The sequence below is a fragment of the Oncorhynchus nerka genome, linkage group LG13, assembly GCF_034236695.1.
Source record: "Oncorhynchus nerka isolate Pitt River linkage group LG13, Oner_Uvic_2.0, whole genome shotgun sequence".
Lineage (NCBI taxonomy): Eukaryota > Metazoa > Chordata > Actinopteri > Salmoniformes > Salmonidae > Oncorhynchus > Oncorhynchus nerka.
The window spans coordinates 36,275,812-36,295,893 of NC_088408.1; the positions used below are offsets into that span (position 1 = coordinate 36,275,812).

Here is a 20,082-nt window from a genome sequence, read left to right on the forward strand (position 1 = left end):
TGGCTTTTGTTTCCTCGTGTGAGAATCTCAGGGAAAGAAATGACTGGTTCATTATCTTTCCCCCCAAAATGAATGAGTGGCTCTTTGATCTGCTAACTGCGCAGACAACCGCCGTCTCTCTTCTCCTCCTCTCCTATTCTCTCCTTCCCCCTCTGCCAGACAAGAACACAATTGATCCACAACTTTTGGTTGTCCCTCTTCTTTCATTGAAGTGCAGTCATTTGATAGGGTACAAAGTACCCAAGTAATAATGTCTTATCTCATATGTATTAATGAAAATAACCTGGGAGGTTAATCTAATTCAGTAATATCTATGAAAATGGTCCGCAGTGAAAGGGCCTCCCTGTGTGAACCACAATGATGACAATAAAGAGATAATTATAAGGATTACAGAGGAAGCATTTTCCCTGTCATCCACGCACCCACCAACTTCTTTTTTTAGGCAGCTTCCTTGGCTCCGAACAGAAGACGATCGCTAAGTCCCACTGTTATTCTGCTGCTCTCTCTTCTATAGCGTCAGGGCAACAGAGCAGCACCTTCCGTTAATGAGGTTTCTCTCAAAGCGGAGAATGGACGTAGGGGCCTCATCCGTTCATTTACAACCGGCCTAGACATTAGTATGGCGGTACGCGTCATTACGCCATAAGGAAGCCTCCGTCTCAAAGTAATTCAATAGTGCGTGGTACTAAGAATCCTGCCTTGGATGGGACTGAGGAAGGGGTTGAAATCGCTGGAGGATCTTTTGATGTTACTCCTCCCCTCTCCTCCAGTCCTCCCTGTCTTTGTTGTCTGAGTGAAGCTGTCTTTGTTTTGCTGTCAACATCAGACAGGCGGGCAAGTAGCTACGGCCGATAAATAAGATGTTAATTGGCGCAGTGACCCTTTACCAAAGTAGTGTAATAAAGACAGCCCAAGCAGTTTGCAGTGGGGTCACTGTGACACTGTCAACATGAGACTGCTGGGCTTGGTGGCACTTAGCTGAGGGACCATATGGTATTTTCAGCTCTAGGGTTGCGACGTTCGGCCCGAAACTGTGATGTCTCACTGTTCTTTTGCCACATCCCATCTGCAATTACACTCGGTTCCCACCACCATAGGATGTCATTATCTATGGAGAATGTGTTAATGTTCTGAGCTAGTCGGTGGAAAAATATCAGTTCAAGACATTCTTGATTGGGTTCCTTGTGGGATAAATTCATCTCGGTAGCACAGCGGTGCACCATGCTGTGGTAGGTAAGGTTGCTCTGGGAGTGTAATCACACAGCTCTGTGTGGGAGTTGAACCACTGATTATGGTTAACACTCTAGGTGATTAACGTCCTCCGTCTCACCTTCAGCACCGTACCGTGGCGAGGTCCAGCCATGTTGCTTTGCACCATCGTCTGCTGCATGAACCTATTAGTGTAATGCAACACTGGATGAGAAGATCCCCAGCGCACTCTCCCATGGTTGAAAATAACACTCACACCTACCTACTGTTACTGTACAGAAGCAGTTAACCATAAAAATGTACAGTACACTGACATATACTGTGTAGGTCTCATGCCATCCAACCTCTTTTTTTCACTGGTGTTGCCACTGTGATGCTTTTTCTTTTGTCTATAAGAATGGCTGCTTGTCAGTTATTATCTGCAGTCAACCTCTGGGAGATGACGAGTGCAGCCAGGAAGACGTTGATGTGTTGCCAGGCAGATTTCTCTGTTCTTCCTTCGCACTGGGAGAGAGCAGAGGAGAGGAGTACAGTGGCGTCGGGGCCAGGCGGTGCACAGAGCCACAGAGCAGAGATACAGCACACGCCACCAGGGTCCAGGGGAGAGCCTGGGGGACGGGGGGAAGAGGGGGGGGGGGCAGAGAGAGGCGGCCATTTCATATGGCTGGATAAGCGGCTAAATGAGCTGTGTCCGGTACACAGTAGCATGGCTGACGCCTCAGAGCCCCGGGGCCAGATTCTCTAAGAACAGCCAGCCAGTCGACCCGAGGAGAGCCATGAATCAGAATAGCTTCCATGTTCATTCTAACAAAACTGTTTGATGAGGAATGATGAAGGTATGACTAACTGTTCTATTCAAAGCATGTGCACAGACTGTGTTTGGACAAGGACATGGTTTAATGCAAAAGTAATTGAAGTAACCCTGATATGAACTGTCAGAGTCAGTGCCAGTGCTACTGTATTGCTGCTACTAATAGTTGCACATTTATATGCAGTAAAGTCACAGCTCTATGGAGTCGTAAGGGGACTCGGTCTGTAGAAAAGGAGCCAACTTTGCCATTGACGGGTGCCTCCGATGACAGGTGCCATAGGGCTGCAGTATATGTAGCAGGCTGAACTCCTGGCTAGCACCACTTACTGTCAACCCTTAGCTTTACAATTGTGTCCAGGCCCCCCATATCCAGCAAGACATTTCATAGACTCACACAAAGACACACACACACACACACTGGGAGGAATAATGTTTTCTTACTGGATGAGACAGCTGTTGGAGTCCACAGCCCCTCCACTCCTCCATCACATCCTCCAACCTCTACAACAGGCGTCCTGTGCCCAGGGCCAGAATACACTTTAATAAATGAGACTATTAACACGGTTAATAGTGATGGTGATGTGCTTTATGAGAATATTTTCAATGACACTTGTAATGAATAATAATTACATCTGATGGTACTATTGCTTTTTCCTTGGTTAGGGATTCCGAGTGGGTCTTTGAATGTGAGTGTAATTGTTTAGAGAAGAGCTATGGCCCGGGTCCATTAGCTAGAAGATTAAAGGGACGCACGGCATAACCGTAAGTTTCCTATTTTCACCTATCACTCAGGCACTGTGAAAGCCCCTTTGTGTAGTATTTGCCTGGTTAATGGTAAATGCACTTCGTGATATTATTTACCCTTCTCTGAATTTAGCCTGTTGATGAAGTGGGAGAATTATCATAAACCCTATGTGTTTAAACAATGTCATCTCTGCTTTGCTGCTGTGATCTATTATGGGAGTAGTGAAAATACCTTGTGTGTTTTATTCTCCATATGATCCCACCATTTTAATTTCCATTTATCTTCCTGTTGTTTGGCATTTCTGTCATGATGGGATGAAAATTGTTCTCTCTCCCTGTCTCTCTGTCTTCAGACATTCATTTCTATTTTCTACCTGAACCCCTCTGTCACGGATCCCTTGGGAACTGTGTCATTACGCACACATGGTCCCCATTCCCACTGATTGTAATTGTTTAAATGTGCCCTTTGGTTTCCATTGGTTTGTCGATTATTGTTACAATGTCAGTTGGTCCTGTGAGTACCTGTGCTGTGTTGTTTTGGTTTTCGTGCCACTTGTATTGTGCAGATGATTACGGGTTTGTGCGCTTGGGCTAGTTATTGTTTTGTATACGTGTTTGTTTGGTCTTCGTTCCCGTGCCTTTACGTGGCACGCTGTAATTTGGGTAAATAAAAATCCTATTTCACATTCCTGCACCTGTCTCCCGATCCCTTTATACCAACGTGACAGAATAATGGACCATTAAGGGAGACCCTGTGACTGGTCCGTCCAGGCGCCGCAACTTCAGCAGCTGCAACTGGCCCCGTCCGACGACAACGCAACTTCGGCAGCTGCGTCAGGTCCTGATCGGCCCCGCACTGCGTTCCTGTGATCGTCCTCGGGGTGGGGGGGGGTACTGTCACGGATCCCTCCGGAACTGTCATTACGCACACCTGGTCCCTATTCCATTTACATTACATTTACATTACATTTAAGTCATTTAGCAGACGCTCTTATCCAGAGCGACTTACAAATTGGTGCTTTCACCTTATGACATCCAGTGGAACAGCCACTTTACAATAGTGCATCTAGGTCTTTTAAGGGGGGTGAGAAGGATTACTTTATCCTATCCTAGGTATTCCTTAAAGAGGTGGGGTTTCAGGTGTCTCCGGAAGGTGGTGATTGACTCCGCTGTCCTGGCGTTGTGAGGGAGTTTGTTCCACCATTGGGGGGCCAGAGCAGCGAACAGTTTTGACTGGGCTGAGCGGGAACTGTACTTCCTCAGTGGTAGGGAGGCGAGCAGGCTAGAGGTGGATGAACGCAGTGCCCTTGTTTGATTAGTAATTGTATAAGTGTGCCCTTTGTTCACCATTGCCTCGTCGATTTATTGTTACAATGTCCGTTGGTCGTGTGAGTACCTGTACTGTGTTTGGGCTTTCTTGCCATTTGTATTGTGCAGATGATTACAGGTTTCGTCCCGTGTGGAATCACTGTGTGCATGTATGTTACGGGTCTCGCCCCGGTGCATTTACTCGAGGTACTCCTCGATCTTTTGTTTTGGGTTTCAACCCTGTGTTGTGTATACGTGTTTGTTTGGTCTTCGTCCCCATGCCTTTACATGGCGCGCTGTAATTTGGGTCAATAAAAAACCCTATTACGCATTCCTGCGCCTGTCTCCCGATCCCTTTATACCAACGTGACACTCTCCCACTGCCTTCAATGTTCATTTCAATGGCTATTGTTCAAAAAAGATAACAGAATGGAAAGATGCGTATCTTTAGAGAAATCACTATTGAAGACCCGGTGACTGGGCTCTCTGGGAAATATGAAGCAAACACTAAGCCAATTTGGTCAGAAGTAATTTTAAGAGGATTGGAGGAGGTATCATTTATGGCGAAGGAATCTGCTCCTCTGATGCACCGACGATGGAAAAACACTTTGCTTTTCCTCATCCAAGTCTTTCAATGTCAAATTAAACAAAAAAGCAAAGTCCACATTGATAGATGAATCCAATTCATTAAGCCAGGATAGGTGCTTCGCTCCAATTTCCGCTTCTTTCGACAATCAATTTCTCTTCGCCAAAGACTACACGTGTTTCACGCCTGTGCATGTATAGAAAGACATTTTTTTATCTATCAGTTCTGTGAATAGTGAATGTCTGTAATAAAATGGATCAGTTTTGACAGTGGCCAACACCTTGAGGGAAGTGAATCAATTGGCCTCATTAAATGTTAGGCCCTAAAGGCACACAGAGACCATGGCCGCACGGAATTGCGATCTTCGACTAATTGTTGTGTTGAAACAGAGTCATGCTCGGCAAATCATTCACGAGACATCTGTCAGTCTGGCTCACAACGTTATCACAGAGGCTTCAGTATCAATCTCAGGCCCCTTTCCCCATGTCTGTCTCTCTTCTTATTCGAAGCCTGTTTCTCTGTGTGTCTCTTCGTTCTCCACTCTCTGTGAGATGGGCTTGTTGTTGTGGCTGAATGAGTAACGGCGTGGGCCTGTCTTGAGTGACAGGGGAGCTGATATTGTCGGGATCTCTGAAGTGTCGGAGCATCTCATCTGATAAGCCAGAGAGCGAGAGCGAGATCAACGGCGAGGGAGGGCGAAACCGGGCGCCTATTTTTCACATGTCAGAAACGACATGGGACGCCGCTTGATGAGACCCTGTGAGCTGCGAGCAGTGTTTCATTCAGCTGCTTTAATTGCGGGAGCCTTTTGCTCCCAACGCCGACGACGTCCCATATCACAGAGCTGGAGATGATCAGTCTCCCTCCACACCACTGAGGTGATTGTTACCAGTGGACAAAAAAGGCGAGCTAGCACTGCACTGACGCTGCAGGGGCTGGGGCTAGGGCTGGGGCTGGGGCTGCCCCCCCACACACACACACACATGCGTAGAAACGCTGGTCTTAAAGACCTCAACTGCCATCCCATTTTTCAATCTTAAAGTTTTGTCCGTGGTACAGCGTTGTAGTGACACACTGACACTGTGTTAGTAGCAGCCTACAGCCTCGGTCACGAAACAACATTGTCAGAGTAATAAGAAATAGCTGTCTATCATTGTGACGTGTAGGATACACTGTAGAGACGTTCAGCTCAGCCGCGTATGTCTTGACAAGGGGCAGATTAATTGTAAGCTCTCCGCTTTCGGTGTATGAAAAATGGCGACGACAGTGTGCTGACACATGTTCTTAATGTGTTGAATTATGTTGAGATATTCAGCTAGTGTTAAGAAGGCGTTTGACCCTGCCTCTGTCACACACTTCCTGTGTTATCCCTCCAGTGCTTAACACAAGTCCTGCTCTCTCTTCAATCTCCTCTCTTCCCACCCTTCTCTCCTCTCTTCCCACCGTGTTGATCTTTAAATCCCGTTGTCTATCACAGCGTTTGTCAGGAGAGCACCTTTCACTTCAATCCGTTATGCCTCGTCAGGGAAAGAAAATATCTCTGACGTGTTATAAAATGGCCATTACTCACTCCGTGAGGGCTTCGGGAGGTCACAAAACCAATTATCAGGAAGTCACGCAGGCCGTACACCAAGTGACTTATGACCTCCCAATTTTTCACCATGACCCTCATATTTAGGAGTAAATCTATAAATAAAACATCTATAAATAAAATCTATCAACCTTCACATGGGTGCATCAGACTTTACCATTAGAATTATACCGATATTGAGCATCTCCCACTACCTTGCAAAGAATTTGTTTGCGTTCCCCTCTTTGCATAGAGGTCAAAACTACCATCAGCTTTACCATCTTCTTGGCAGACCGATATTAGCTGGCTTGCCATTAATTTGGAGAGTTGACGCTTAGAATACAAAGCAAGCATCTACTCAAGGCTATCAGGGCTCAGTACATTACAAAGGCTAGTTCGGCTTGGTATTCAAACAGTATTTTGGCCTAGATCAATGGGGAGATGTCTGAATGCATTATAGTAAACAAAGAGCAATTATGCTCCTAGCTCAGAGTTGGCTTTTACAGCAAGCAATCAATCCCTGGACAATGGATATGGGAGCTAAGGGCCACATAATGAATGATTATCAAGTGAAGGAAAGTATCTCTACAAAGCCAATAAGGTTAGCCAATAAGACCAGAACCAATTAAGCAGAGTTGTCTATGTTGAGATGCTTTGCCTGCGGTAAAACACATTAGCTAACCCACCTTGGGTCACTTCCATCAATTTAATACTGTAGTCGTGTGTGGGTATGAGTGGACGCAGCATCAATATAGATAGAAGGATATGGAATGTACCTTTAACGGTCTACTCGAGACCCATACCTGTAACCCTGACCGGTGACAATGAGAACAAATAGTCCTTTCCTGTGTGGGTAGTGTTACCAAGCAGTGCAAACCCAGTAAAGGTCATTCCACCTTAACCTTCTGTCAGTCAACATGCGTGCAACATCCACGTCACGTAACCAGCCTATTGAACAGAGTCGAAGGGTTCTCGTTTCAATCTTGACTCTTTGTCAACAGGAGTGCACAGTGAATAGAAATATGCGATAATGGAAGCGATTTCTCAATTCAATCCTATCTGGCCATGGCATGTTAGCCTGGCTGGTGGGACTTTAAACATGTCTCTCTCTCTGAGGTATAAAGGAAATGGGAAACTGTAAGAGGGAAATAATGGTCAAACACTTCACAAGCATCTCTGTGTGTTTGAGGAGAGAGTAGAGTGAGAGGGAAGCACCACCCGTGTGTTTATTGTGCTGTAACATTGCTATGTCAAAAAGTGACTCATTCTCCTCTATGGTTAAGTGCCTTCTCAATTGTGAAAGTGGAAAATTGGGTCTGATGAATGTCGTTGAGGAATCACAGTATCCTCACAGGAAAAGAAGACTTCTGTCTCATTTCTGATCATTTGGTACCACTGGGACAATGCAACAGCTATCCGGGAGTAAAAGAGCTCTCTCAGTACAATGCATTGATTTATCTCTTTGGATTCCCTAGAAATATCAGGGTAGCCATACAGGGCATATAATATTGTTAAAGATCATTATCAATGATTTCTTCAGGGAATGACTTAATACATGTGACCTTTCAGTAGAGTTGATGTGTTTAAACCACCTACTCTTTCAACATTCAGTGATTCTGCTAAATGTGCATATTTCATAATTACATTACCAGGTTTGGGCAAGAGATTCAGACTAATGTTGAATAATCCTTCATATTCATGTATTTTTTTTATCTAGCGCCTTAAAATTGATTGCCTGTTGCTTAGTCATTTTACTTTAATTTGCATTGTGCTAGTTTTCCAAAGCTTTGCATTTGGCTTATTGTTTTGTCTGGTGTACAGGGCAAGATACATTTTCTGCCACATAGAGCCATGTGTACTTACCGTCGGGCTTCTTTGAGAGTAAAAAGGTGAATATTTTAGGGCTTCCGGAACATTTGCACTGTGACAGAATGATCGGGTTTTTTGGAATCTCTCCTTACTTTGTGAAATATCTTCTTACTTCAAATATGTCATGTTTCAATTTCTCAAAACTCTTTCAGGCCAGTTTCTTTTCTATTCATCCTCTCGTCTTCTTTCTGGCAAACTGCGGCCAATGATTCAAGACGTTAACTCGTTAGAGAGCATGAATGATTCAGCAAGAAAATTTGTCTCACTTATTATTGGAGAGGTTTGACATTTTTAGCATCCTCATTTGAATTTTCACTTTTTCAATTACAAGTGTTTGATTATTGAAACCACTCGTATTGATTACAATGTATTTCTAATCACACAAATGAGGAAAGGAGCGTGTCTGTTTCCCAAATGGCACCCTATTCCCTATAGTCCATTACTTTTGATCAGGGGCTGGTCAAAAGTAGTGCACTATATATGGAATAGGGTGCTCTCCTCCTTCATTATGTACAATGATTTACACTACAGCCTATAGTATATAAATCTTTCCTTTGACCATTTTTCCTCCTCTCCTCTTACAAAATGATGCCCACCAGCCGAAGACTCAATAGAGAAGTCAATGAGCTTGGCCCTTGGCCATGATTAAGGAAGTAAACGGTTAATTTAGCTACCTAACAAGACCAACGCCTATGTGGAACTCACACAGCACAAGCTCAGGAGGTCTTTGCTGTGGAGCCTCTCCTCCTTCTGTAGGGAGACTAATTCAGATGAAGAGCCCGGTAGGTCGCCCAAGGAGGATTAGAATGAAGAGAACTGAATTGCTTTCTGCTCTAAGGTTAGCAGATTATTGAAGACACAGAGGTTTATTTTAATTACACCCAAAGAATGGGCCCAGCTCACAGCTGAAAGTCTGAAAGTTCTGTCTACATTAAATGGAACCTAATGAATTCTTCGATATCTTATTTTTTAAGGATTCAAAAATTCACTGTCAAACAATGATATACACTGATGTGTCAATATATAAAAAGTTACACTAGGAGACATTCACTTGGGAATGCACTATTGAATGTAGTCTTACATTAGAATAACAGTAGCATTACTGGGTTCTTTTTTTTATTTAACTAGTCAAGTCAGTTAAGAACAAACTCTTATTTACAACGACAGCCTACCAGGAACAGTGGATTAACTGCCTTGTTCAGTGGCCCAACGCTCTAACCACTAGGCTACCTGCCGCCCATTTCTTACTGCATACTGTGCAGATTAAACTGTCTTTGATGGTTGTGAATGTGTGAGGGGTAATGCTTTGCCATCATTGAATTATCATGAATCCTGAATGCATTGCTCAGGGCCCATTTTCCAAATGTTCTCCAGTCTTTTTTCTTCTCGGTATGGGGTTAAATACTAGGGAAACATTTCAGCAAGGCTTTCACAAGTCCTCAACCTGCTTGTGCAGTATTACCCACAGTGTATGCAGTACCTCATTTAGAGTGATGCATCAGCTTGCCATCCACAGCATCTACCCCCAACCGCTCTGATATGTAGCCAACAGAAAGCACCATTTTATAGGAACTGCTGAAATGCCATTTGGCTTTATTGTGATGAGTAATAAAACACACATTGAACCTTTAGCGTACTCTGTAAATGCCCCAAAATATATACAATCAGCATTTCCCTGAGCCAGGTCTGGTTTTACAAGAGTCTGTATGCCAGCAGTTGTCCTATTTAAAAGGTTTAATGGAGTCAATGTACTTAGATGTTTGCCCTTGATGTGTTGTAGCTTGCTTCCATTTCCTGGGGATGCAACCCCAGTAAAAAGCTAAGGTTCCACTGAAAGTCTGTTTGCTGGTGCAAGCTGTGAGATGTGGCTGCAAATAACCAGTTGTTGGCATGGTACGCAGCTCTGCCCCGTCTATAAACGCTAAGGAGCAAAGTCACCCGCAGCGAGCCAAGGAACACAGGAGGATGGGGTCAAGGACATGTGAATTACCTTTTGCACAAAGTGAGCCGCTCACAGTTTGAAATGGGAGTCTACACTGAGACAGAAATAGGTTGAGTGATGCCACATCAGCACCTGAAAATGGATTAAACTACAGGATTGTGCCCACTTTTTATGAGGAAATAGGTTAGCTGGGAAATGTCCTCCACATCAATAATTGTATGAAGGACCTTTGAAGTTGTATTTTCCCTGCCGATCTCTAACATGGTTGGGTGAAGTAAAATATCTGATTATAATACTATAGATAGTCAGATGTGAGGTGTTGGAAGTGAGATGCAGGGGTAGGTGAAAAGCCCAGATCCAGGATTTCAACACATGCAGTAGCATGCTCACATCTGTAGACTTTGTATAGCAGTGGAAGCTGCTGAGGGGAGGGAAAAATTGTTGGAAAAATTGTCCAACACTTGTTTCCTGGCAATTTTACTTTTTAATTTTACAATTTACAGACAAAAATGTATTGTGTCCTACCGACTTGCCAAAACTATAGTTTGTTAAACCTCTTTGGGCTGAGATTCCGCTAACTGGGGATAAGTATTTTACACCATTTTAAATAAACACTTCTTGTTAATCCCATCACAGTGTCCGATTTCAAAAAGGCTTTACGACGAAAACAAACCAAATGATTATGTTAGGTGAGTGCCTAGTCACAGAAAAACACAGCCATTTTTCCAGCCAAAGACAGGAGTCACAAAAAGCAGAAATAGAGATAAATGAATCACTGACCTTTGATGATCTTCATCAGATGACACTCATAGGACTTCATGTTACACAATACATGTATGTTTTGTTTGATAAAGTTCATATTTATATAAAGAAACTCAGTATACATCGACACGTTATGTTCAGTAGTTCCAAAACATCCAGTGATTTTGCAGAGAGCCACATCAATTTACAGAAATACTCATAATAAACATTGATAAAAGATACAACTATTATGCATGGAATTATAGATACACTTCTCCTTAATAATGCAACCACTGTGTCAGATTTCAAAAAAGCTTTACCGAAAAAGCACACCATGCAATAATCTGAGTACAGCACTCAGAGACCAAAACAACCCAAACAGATATCCGCCATGTTGTGTAGTCAACAGAAGTCAGAAATAGCATTATAAAAATGCACTTACCTTGAATGATCTTCATCAGAATGCACTCCCAGGAATCCCAGTTCCACAATAAATGTTTGATTTGTTCGATAATGTCCATCATTTATGTCCAAATACCTCCTTTTTGTTCACGCGTTTAGCCCAATAATCCAAAGTCAAAAAGTTCCGTTACAGTCCGTAGAAACATGTCAAACGATGTATAGAATCAATTATTAGGATGTTTTTAACATAAATCTTCAATAATGTTCCTTTGTCTGTAGAATTGCAATGGAACTCAAGCTAACTATCACGTGAATGCGTGTGGTCAGCTCATGCCTCTCTGGCAGACCTCTGACTCATTCCCCTCTCATTCGCCCCCACTTCACAGTAGAAGCATCAAACAAGGTTCTAAAGACTGTTGAAATCTAGTGGAAGCCTTAGGAAGTGCAATATGACCCCATAGACACTGTGTATTGGATAGGCCAAGAGTTGAAAAACTACAAACCTCAGATTTCCCACTTCCTGGTTGGATTTTTCTCAGGTTTTTGCCTGCCATATGAGTTCTGTTATACACACAGACATCATTCAAACAGTTTTAGAAAATTTAGAGTGTCAAATCTACTAATAATATGCATATATTAGCAACTGGGCCTGAGTAGCAGACAGTTTACTCTGGGCACCTTATTCATCCAAGCTACTCAATACTGCCCCCAGCCATAACAAGTTAACAAGAAATTTGTGGAGTGGTTGAAAAACAAGTTTTAATGACTCCAACCTAAGTGTATGTAAACTTCTGAATTCAACTGTGTACACAACTGTATACATAAGATTTTTCCAACAATTGTTTACAGACAGATTATTTCACTTATAATTCACTGTATCACAATTCCAGTGGGTCAGAAGTTTACATACACTAAGTTAACTGTGCCTTTAAACAGCTTGGAAAATTAAAAAAAAAATGATGTCATGGCGTTAGAAGCTTCAAAAGAAATCAGCCAAGACCTCAGAAAAAAAATTGTAGACCTCCACAAGTCTGGTTCATCCTTGGGAGCAATTTCCAAACGCCTTAAGGTACCACGTTCATCTGTACAAACAATAGTACGCAAGTATAAACACCATGGGACCACGCAGCCGTCATACCGCTCAGGAAGGAGACGCGTTCTGTCTCCTAGAGATGAACATACTTTGGTGCGAAAAGTGTAAATCAATCCTAGCAAAGGACCTTGTGAAGCAAAGGACCTTGTGAAGCAAAGGACCTTGTGAAGATGCTGGAGGAAACAGGTACAAAAGTATCTATATCCACAGTAAAAACGAGTCCTATATCGACATAACCTGAAAGGCCGCTCAGCAAGGAAGAAGCCACTGCTACAAAACCGTCATAAAAAAGCCAGACTACGGTTTGCAATTGCACATGCGGACAAAGATCGAACTTTTTGGAGAAATGTCCTCTGGTCTGATGAAGCAAAAATAGAACTGTTTGGCCATAATGACCATCGTTATGTTTGGAGAAAAAAGGGGTAGGCTTGCAAGCCAAAGAACACCATCCCAACCGTGAAGCACGGGGTTGTGGGGGTGCTTTGCTGCAGGAGGGACTGGTGCACTTCACAAAATAAATGGCATCATGAGGTAGGCAAATTATGTGGATATATTGAAGCAACATCTCAAGACATCCGTCAGAAAGTTAAAGCTTGGTCGCAAATGGGACTTTAAAATGGACAAGACCCCAAGCATACTTCCAAAGTTGTGGCAAAATGGCTTAAGGACAACAAAGTCAAGGTATTGGAGTGGCCATCACAAAGCCCTGACCTCAATCCCATAGAAAATTTGTGGGCAGAACTTGCTCGAGTGTGCGAGCAAGGAGGCCTACAAACCTGACTCAGTTACACCAGCTCTGTCAGGAGGAATGGGCCAAAATTCACTCAACTTATTGTGGGAAGCTTGTGGAAGGCTCCCCGAAACGTTTGACCCAAGTTGAACTATTTAAAGGCAATGCTACCAAATTCACATTGAGCGTATGTAAACTTCTGACCTACTGGGAATGTGATGAAAGAAATAAAAGCTGAAATAAATCATTTGCTCTACTATTATTCTGACATATCACATTCTTAAAATACAGTGGTGATCCTAACTGACCTAAGACTGGGAACTTTTACTAGGATTAAATGTCAGAATTGTGAAAAACTGAGTTGAAATGTATTTGGCCAAGGTGTATGTGAACTTCCTACTTCAAATGTAGATTGATGCTTCTTATTGTGCATGTTATAAACAACATTTTTTATGATTAAAGATTGTACTATGATTAAAGATTGTACGATAATCATTACAAATAATCTGAAAATCAGTCTGAAATTGAATATTTCACCTGTTGTTCATGTCCATATAGCCTAGTACTGTTATTCCTTATTCCTTTTTTATAATTTTTTTCGCTCGCTTGCCTCACTTTTCTGGGGGGAAAATACGTTAAACAGTGAATCAATTTTGTCTGGCCTTATCTAGTTTCCAAAATGCAATAGCCATAGTATGAATTTGATTTCTAACAACCAATATGAAACCCTTTTTTTTCTGTCAAAATATTTCTAATGCTGGAGAATGTTTCTAGTCAATTTCTCCGTGGCTGAATTGGTGCATTCAGAATGAATGGGACCGTTTTGAAACCACTCTCCTATTACAGTACATTGCATTGTCATGCCAGTTGGATTTCACAAGTGCTGCACATAGATTGAAAGTGTCCTCTGCCTCAACACTCCTTGACCTTTGAGCAGTGATGTGCATGTGATCCATGCATGCAACAGCACCCTCCAACTATAATAAGGCCAACATGCGATCGCTATCGCACCCGTGCAAAACATGCCACACATTCAGTGTCGTGGCTATCAGCTGCACAACATAGGAGACTATTCATTTATAAGGCTCCTGATTCAATCAGCCTTTGAACAGTAATGCAATCAGTCATATTCAAAGTCAACTGGACAAAGCTGCTTTTTTGAAAGTGATGGTTATGAAGCTATGTAGTAGAGACGTGTGTCTGACTCCCACCCAGACAATAGAGAATGGCGGTGTTGTGTGTCTGTGTTTATTCTGAGGAGACGCGGCTTCATAATACTTGCGGTGAGATCAATCATGCTCCCAGACTTATTCTCAATTATTAATGGTTTCCTCAGTAACTCTGCATGTATTATTCAGATGTATAGAATCTCATTTTAACCTACCATCATCGGGAGTCATCGTCACAGTGGTATTTCCTACGGAGTAGAACGTTTTGTGTATAAAGGAGCCTTTATCATAAGAATACCCTTCTCTATTTACAGGAGACAAATTAGGTTTACGCCCTGTGACACGGTTCAAAATGAGATGCCATTGGGTAATCAGAGGAGCTTTGTGTGTGTGTGTGTGTGTGTGTGTGTGTGTGTGTGTGTGTGTGTGTGTGTGTGTGTGTGTGTGTGTGTGTGTGTGTGTGTGTGTGTGTGTGTGTGTGTGTGTGTCTTGTGTTTCAGTCTGATAATAACGCCCATGCGACAAACAAAAAACAGCTCCTTTGTCTCACCTTCTCAGTGCTCCTAATGGGTAAAGTGTGCAGTGTATTGTGTGAGTGGCGGGGCCCAGATCGTGTGTGGCATGTGTCCTTCACATCAGGGCACAGTATTATGCAAATGGCCCAGTCTGGAGATGTATTGCATCTGTGTGAGTGTTGGCCTGTGCTCCCAGCCAGCTACAGAGACAGAGCAGGGGGAGAGGGGGAGGAAGGGAGCGCCACATTATTTAGAGTAAATGAGGGCAAGACCTTGAAATATTTCTGGAATTTTAAATCTGTGGTTGCTCAGATTTATAACTGTGTCTGTTTATCGGGCAAGGCGGGGTAGAAATGAAATACAAAATAGCTTATTATGTCTTTATGCATTTTAGTTCAATGATCTGATTAAACGATAAACACAGATTATAAAGAAAACCATGCTGGCTAAACTCTCCATCATGGTAGGGGCCACTATGATGAATCTCAATGTACACACTGCTGGTAGACTCCAGACAGCGCCTGAATATGAGGACGGCACACCCATTATCCACATGGGTATCTATAGTGCTGTCTCGTGCATGGCCTCCTGTCTAACTGAATCCTCTGTTACATTGAGAATGTCCATTCCTCTCCACTTACACGCTGACCTCAGCCTGACCCCCAGCATTTGTATCACGCAATCCAATCAGAGGCCTCCAATTCCTGGTCTATGAAATTACAGGCCTAAGGAAGAGCGGGGAAAGAAAGTAATATGGTTGTGTTGTTCTGAGGTGTGTTAGTGCCAAGAGCAGGGATATCTACTATACTACTGTGTTGTACTTTGGCTAAGCCTTCAATGACATTTCCTATGTTCGCCTGGCTTTCTATTGTTAAACTTAATCCACTTAATCATTATATTAGGTGACTCATTTTAAACACAGACTTATTAAGAACCGCCAAGCCCACATGATTAGCCCCCGACCATTTAAAAAAACTTTTTGGGGGGTGGAATGTCTCTTTATAAACTATGTTTTTCCATTGGCGATGCAGGGTTTATTTTTTCTCTCTTTTTCCGTTGTCGTCTCTCTTCCTCTCTATGTGACCCGTTTCCTAGAGCAGAGTGATGCATTATATGTTGTACTAACACCTGTTCCCTCAACACAGATAGCGTTAGATGGTATTAGATTAGATGCTAACACCTGTTTCCTCAGCACAGAATGTTTTCCACTTGGAGATGCTCTTCTGATCTCTATCTTGTTCCCATTTTGTATCACTGGTGGCTCATCTCTTCCCACCAATATTATTTTGTAGCTCTCTGCAGCTCTTGAAGGCATGGACACAAAAATCTATGTTTCCTCCACTGATTGTGGTATTCTAATTAGTCTCTTTCTCACTGTGAAATGTCACAACTCACAACTGCAGACTAACTTAACTTTCTTCATTTCTCTTTTGCAGCTTGTTGGGTTCATCTATGCCTGTTATGTGGTGAAGCTCATCTCAGAAGAGGAAGACAGCTGTGAGTATTGCCTTTCAACGAATATTGTAGATCTAGGAGAAATATACCTGATTCCTACGGTCACACATTTAAAGGCGATTATAATTTCCCTTTGCTTGTTATAATGATGACTCAGTGCCATCTCACCTCATGTGCCTCAGTTGCCCCGTTCACGTCATGTCGGAAACTCAGAGTTAAATCTCAAATGAATACAAGTTATTTGTGTGTTGTTTGATTCTGATAATTCCCAAGTGGGAAACTCAGGTGTCATGTTTCTACAAAGAGTATCAAGTCGCACATTTCAGAGTTTCCGACATGACTTGAATGTGGCATAAGCTTTACCTGACCAATCACATAACTCCAGTTACTGATGTTTTGCTACGACAGTACTAATGAGCCATTTTCCTGGACTCGCTCCATGATATAATATATAACTAGTTATTTTACGTCCAGGTAAATATATACAGTATGTCTGGCTCAAGGCTGACCTCTCTGTATTCCTGCATTGACAGAGTACTTCATTTACTCTAATAACCGAGCATTGGCATGGACATTACTCTTCTGGTAGGATCTTTAGATTTAGCCAAGTTTAATGCTCCAGCAAACGTTTACATTTAAAAGTCCAATTGCCTTGCTCCAAGATGCATGAATTATTTCCTTTGGCCACTGCCTCTTTTTCACAAGATTAGAAAGCAAAACATATATTGGGACAGGAATTACTTTTTGTGTTATGGTCATTTAGAAATGAATATTGATTGCGCCAAGACATGTGCTAGTTCTCCTTGTTACCCGTCTTGATTTGGAAACATAGTATGTGCTGGAAAGAATGCATTTGCCAACCACCCCGGCATCCTAGATCAATACCATTTAGTTTTTAGCAATCTCTCTTGCATTCTCTCCATTTGCAACATTTGTCACCAAGCAGCAGCCATAAAGAGAAAGAAGGAACGAGAGGGGATAGAGAGCGAGAAAGAGAGAGGGGGGGTCCGAGAGGGGGGGGGGGGGATCACATGAGGCGATTGTACATCATTGCACACTGTACATGCCTTCTCTATCGTTTTAGAACATTTTTGACTGCAGTACCGTTCAAAATGTTGGGGTCACTTAGAAATGTCCTTGTTTCTGAAAGAAAAGCACATTTTTTTGTCCATTAAAAGAACGTCAAATTGATCAGAAATACAGTGTTGACATTGTTAATGTGGTAAATGACTATTGTAGCTGGAAATGGCAATTGTTGTATGGAATATCTACATAGGTGTACAGAGGACCATTATCAGCAACCATCACTCCTGTGTTCCAATGGCATGTTGTGTTAGCTAATCCAAGTTTATCATTTTAAAAGGCTAATTGATCATTAGAAAACACTTTTGCAATTATGTTAGCACAGCTGAAAACTGTTGTCCTGATTAAAGAAGCAATAAAACTGGCCTTCTTTAGACTAGTTGTGTATCTGGAGCATCAGCATTTGTGGGTTCGATTACAGGCTCAAAATGGCCAGAAACAAATAACTTTCTTCTGAAACTCATCAGTCTATTCTTGTTCTGAGAAATGAAGGCTATTCCATGCGAGAAATTGCCAAGAAACTGAAGATCTTGTACAACGCTGTATACTACTCCCTTCACAGAACAGCACAAACTGGCCCTAACCAGAATAGAAAGAGGAGTGGGAGGCCCCGGTGCACAACTGAGCAAGAGGACAAGTACATTAGTGTCTAGTTCGAGAAACAGACTCCTCACAAGGACTCACGTGGCAGCTTCATTAAAAAATACACGCAAAACACCAGTCTCAACGTCAACAGTAGAGAGATGACTCTGGGATGCTGGCCTTCTAGGCAGAATTCCTCTGTCCAGTGTATGTTATTTTGCCCATCTTAATATTTTATTTTTATTGGCCAGTCTGAGATATGGCTTTTTCTTTGCAACTCTGCCTAGAAGGCCAGCATCCCGGAGTCGCCTCTCCACTGTTGATGTTGAGACTGGTGTTTTGTGGGTACTATTTAATGAAGCTGCCAGTTGAGGACTTGTGAGATGTCTGTTTCTCAAACTAGACACTCTAATGTACCTGTCTTCTTGCTCAGCTGTGCACCGGAGCCTCCCACTCCTCTTTCTATTCTAGTTAAAGCCAGTTTCTGCTGTTCTGTGAAGGGAGTAGTACACAGCATGGTACGAGATCTTCAGTTTCTTGGCAATTTCTCGCATGGAATAGCCTTAATTTCTCCGAACAAGAATAGACTGACGAGTTTCGGAAGAAAGTTCTTTGTTTCTGGCCATTTTGAGCCTGTAATTGAACCCACAAATGCTGATGCTACTTTAATCAGGACAACAGTTTTCAGCTGTACTAACATAATTGCAAAAGGGTTTTTTAAACTTGGATTAGCTAACACAACGTGCCATTGGAACACAGGAGTGATGGTCGCTGATAATGGGCCTCTGTACGCCTATGTAGATATTCCATAAAGAAATCACCCGTTTCCAGCTACAATAATCATTTACAACATTAACAATGTCTACACTGTATTTCTGATCAATTTGACGTTATTTTAATGGACAAAAAAATAGCTTTTCTTCCGAAACCAATTACATTTCTAAGTGACCCCAAACTTTTGAACAGTAGTGAATATTACCTTGAGTTTCATAATCACAGTTATTCATTTAAGATTGGATGCAGCATGCCTTTATTAAGAGTGCCCGGCTCCCCTAGGTCCTCCCCTAGGTCAGTACACTAACAACACTTTTAGTGTACTGACATTATACCTGACTGCTGGTTAGTGTTGTCGCAACCCAACATACAGTACCGCTCACCAGCAATAGGGATTCATATAAAACGTTTCAGTGGTGGTAGAAGAAGGCTTTGCCTCTGATAGCTGTGTGATCACCTTCAATATGCACACAGTACACTGAACATGGGAGCTGTTATGAGAGATATTACTAAGAGTGCGCGCGGTTTGGTTGCTCTCTCAAGCCAGAAAAAGACTGAGTCAAATAAGTGATGTGGCACTTAGTAGGCTATTTCCTCTATATTTAGCATGGGTATCTGAGTGTAAAAAAAATGCAGCATTTATCCTGGCTCTGCTGGAGCCCCTGTACAGGGAGCCAACACTAGGCAGGTAGGAGTACTAAACCATGACCACAACCAAACGTGAGTCTCTCAGCTAGCTGAGATTGCCTATCAGACCATGTCTCTCTCTCTCTCTAAAGAGTATCCCCAGACATAGCTTTCCCATCTTTAGAGCCCAAATGTCACTGCCCAGAATGGGGAGTACCTCAATCTGGCATATTATATAGCCCATCCTGGATAAGTAAAGGATTCCCTCAGGCATTGTTATGATAAAAGTAATTTTGGTCCCAATTAAGAGACAATTATATTTGCCACTCAATAATGGCAGTGAGAAACATGCCATTCAGGGGAAATTAAGCTCAAATTGGAATTTACCCTTGACAATCTCGTTGATGTATTTGATGTGTTCCGGAGTTGGAATTTAAAGAACCTGGGAAAAGCCCATGAAGTATAATACTCCATTTGCAGTGGTGGTGGTGATCATTTCAGTCATATAGCTGTGTTTAATTTGGCCAAACACAGAGGAATAATATTGTTCATATCCTCCAGTGAATGAGAATGGTATTGATAGTTTGATCCCTGAAGCATGAGGAAACACTAATCTGGAAGCCGTATTGGCCATTACAGCTCTAATTAATATAGTACATGAAGCACCTCAGCGAAGGTAATGAACAGCTAAAACCAATCAACACGCTCACTCCGTAATTACAACTACTATCAAGGGTAATGTCCCAGGGTCCATTTAAAAGAAAGGGATGGTATTTTCAATTATTTTGCCTCCAAGAGAGGAAAGAGGGAGAAAAGATGAGAGGGGGTATCAAGATGCTGTAAATACCTTTTTTTTGCATTAATAACAAGGA

At 42.4% G+C, this 20,082-nt stretch overlaps 1 protein-coding gene across 2 annotated transcripts in view; it reads left to right on the plus strand.

The window, feature by feature from the left end:
* The window catches only part of nkain2 (sodium/potassium transporting ATPase interacting 2), a 179,133-nt gene that overhangs the window by 146,910 nt on the left and 12,141 nt on the right, over positions 1-20,082 (plus strand). For both annotated transcript variants that reach the window (XM_029676846.2, XM_065026367.1), the window contains exon 5: positions 16,126-16,186. In XM_029676846.2, the coding sequence (XP_029532706.1) occupies positions 16,126-16,186 (61 nt within the window). The remainder of the gene's footprint in view (positions 1-16,125; positions 16,187-20,082) is intronic.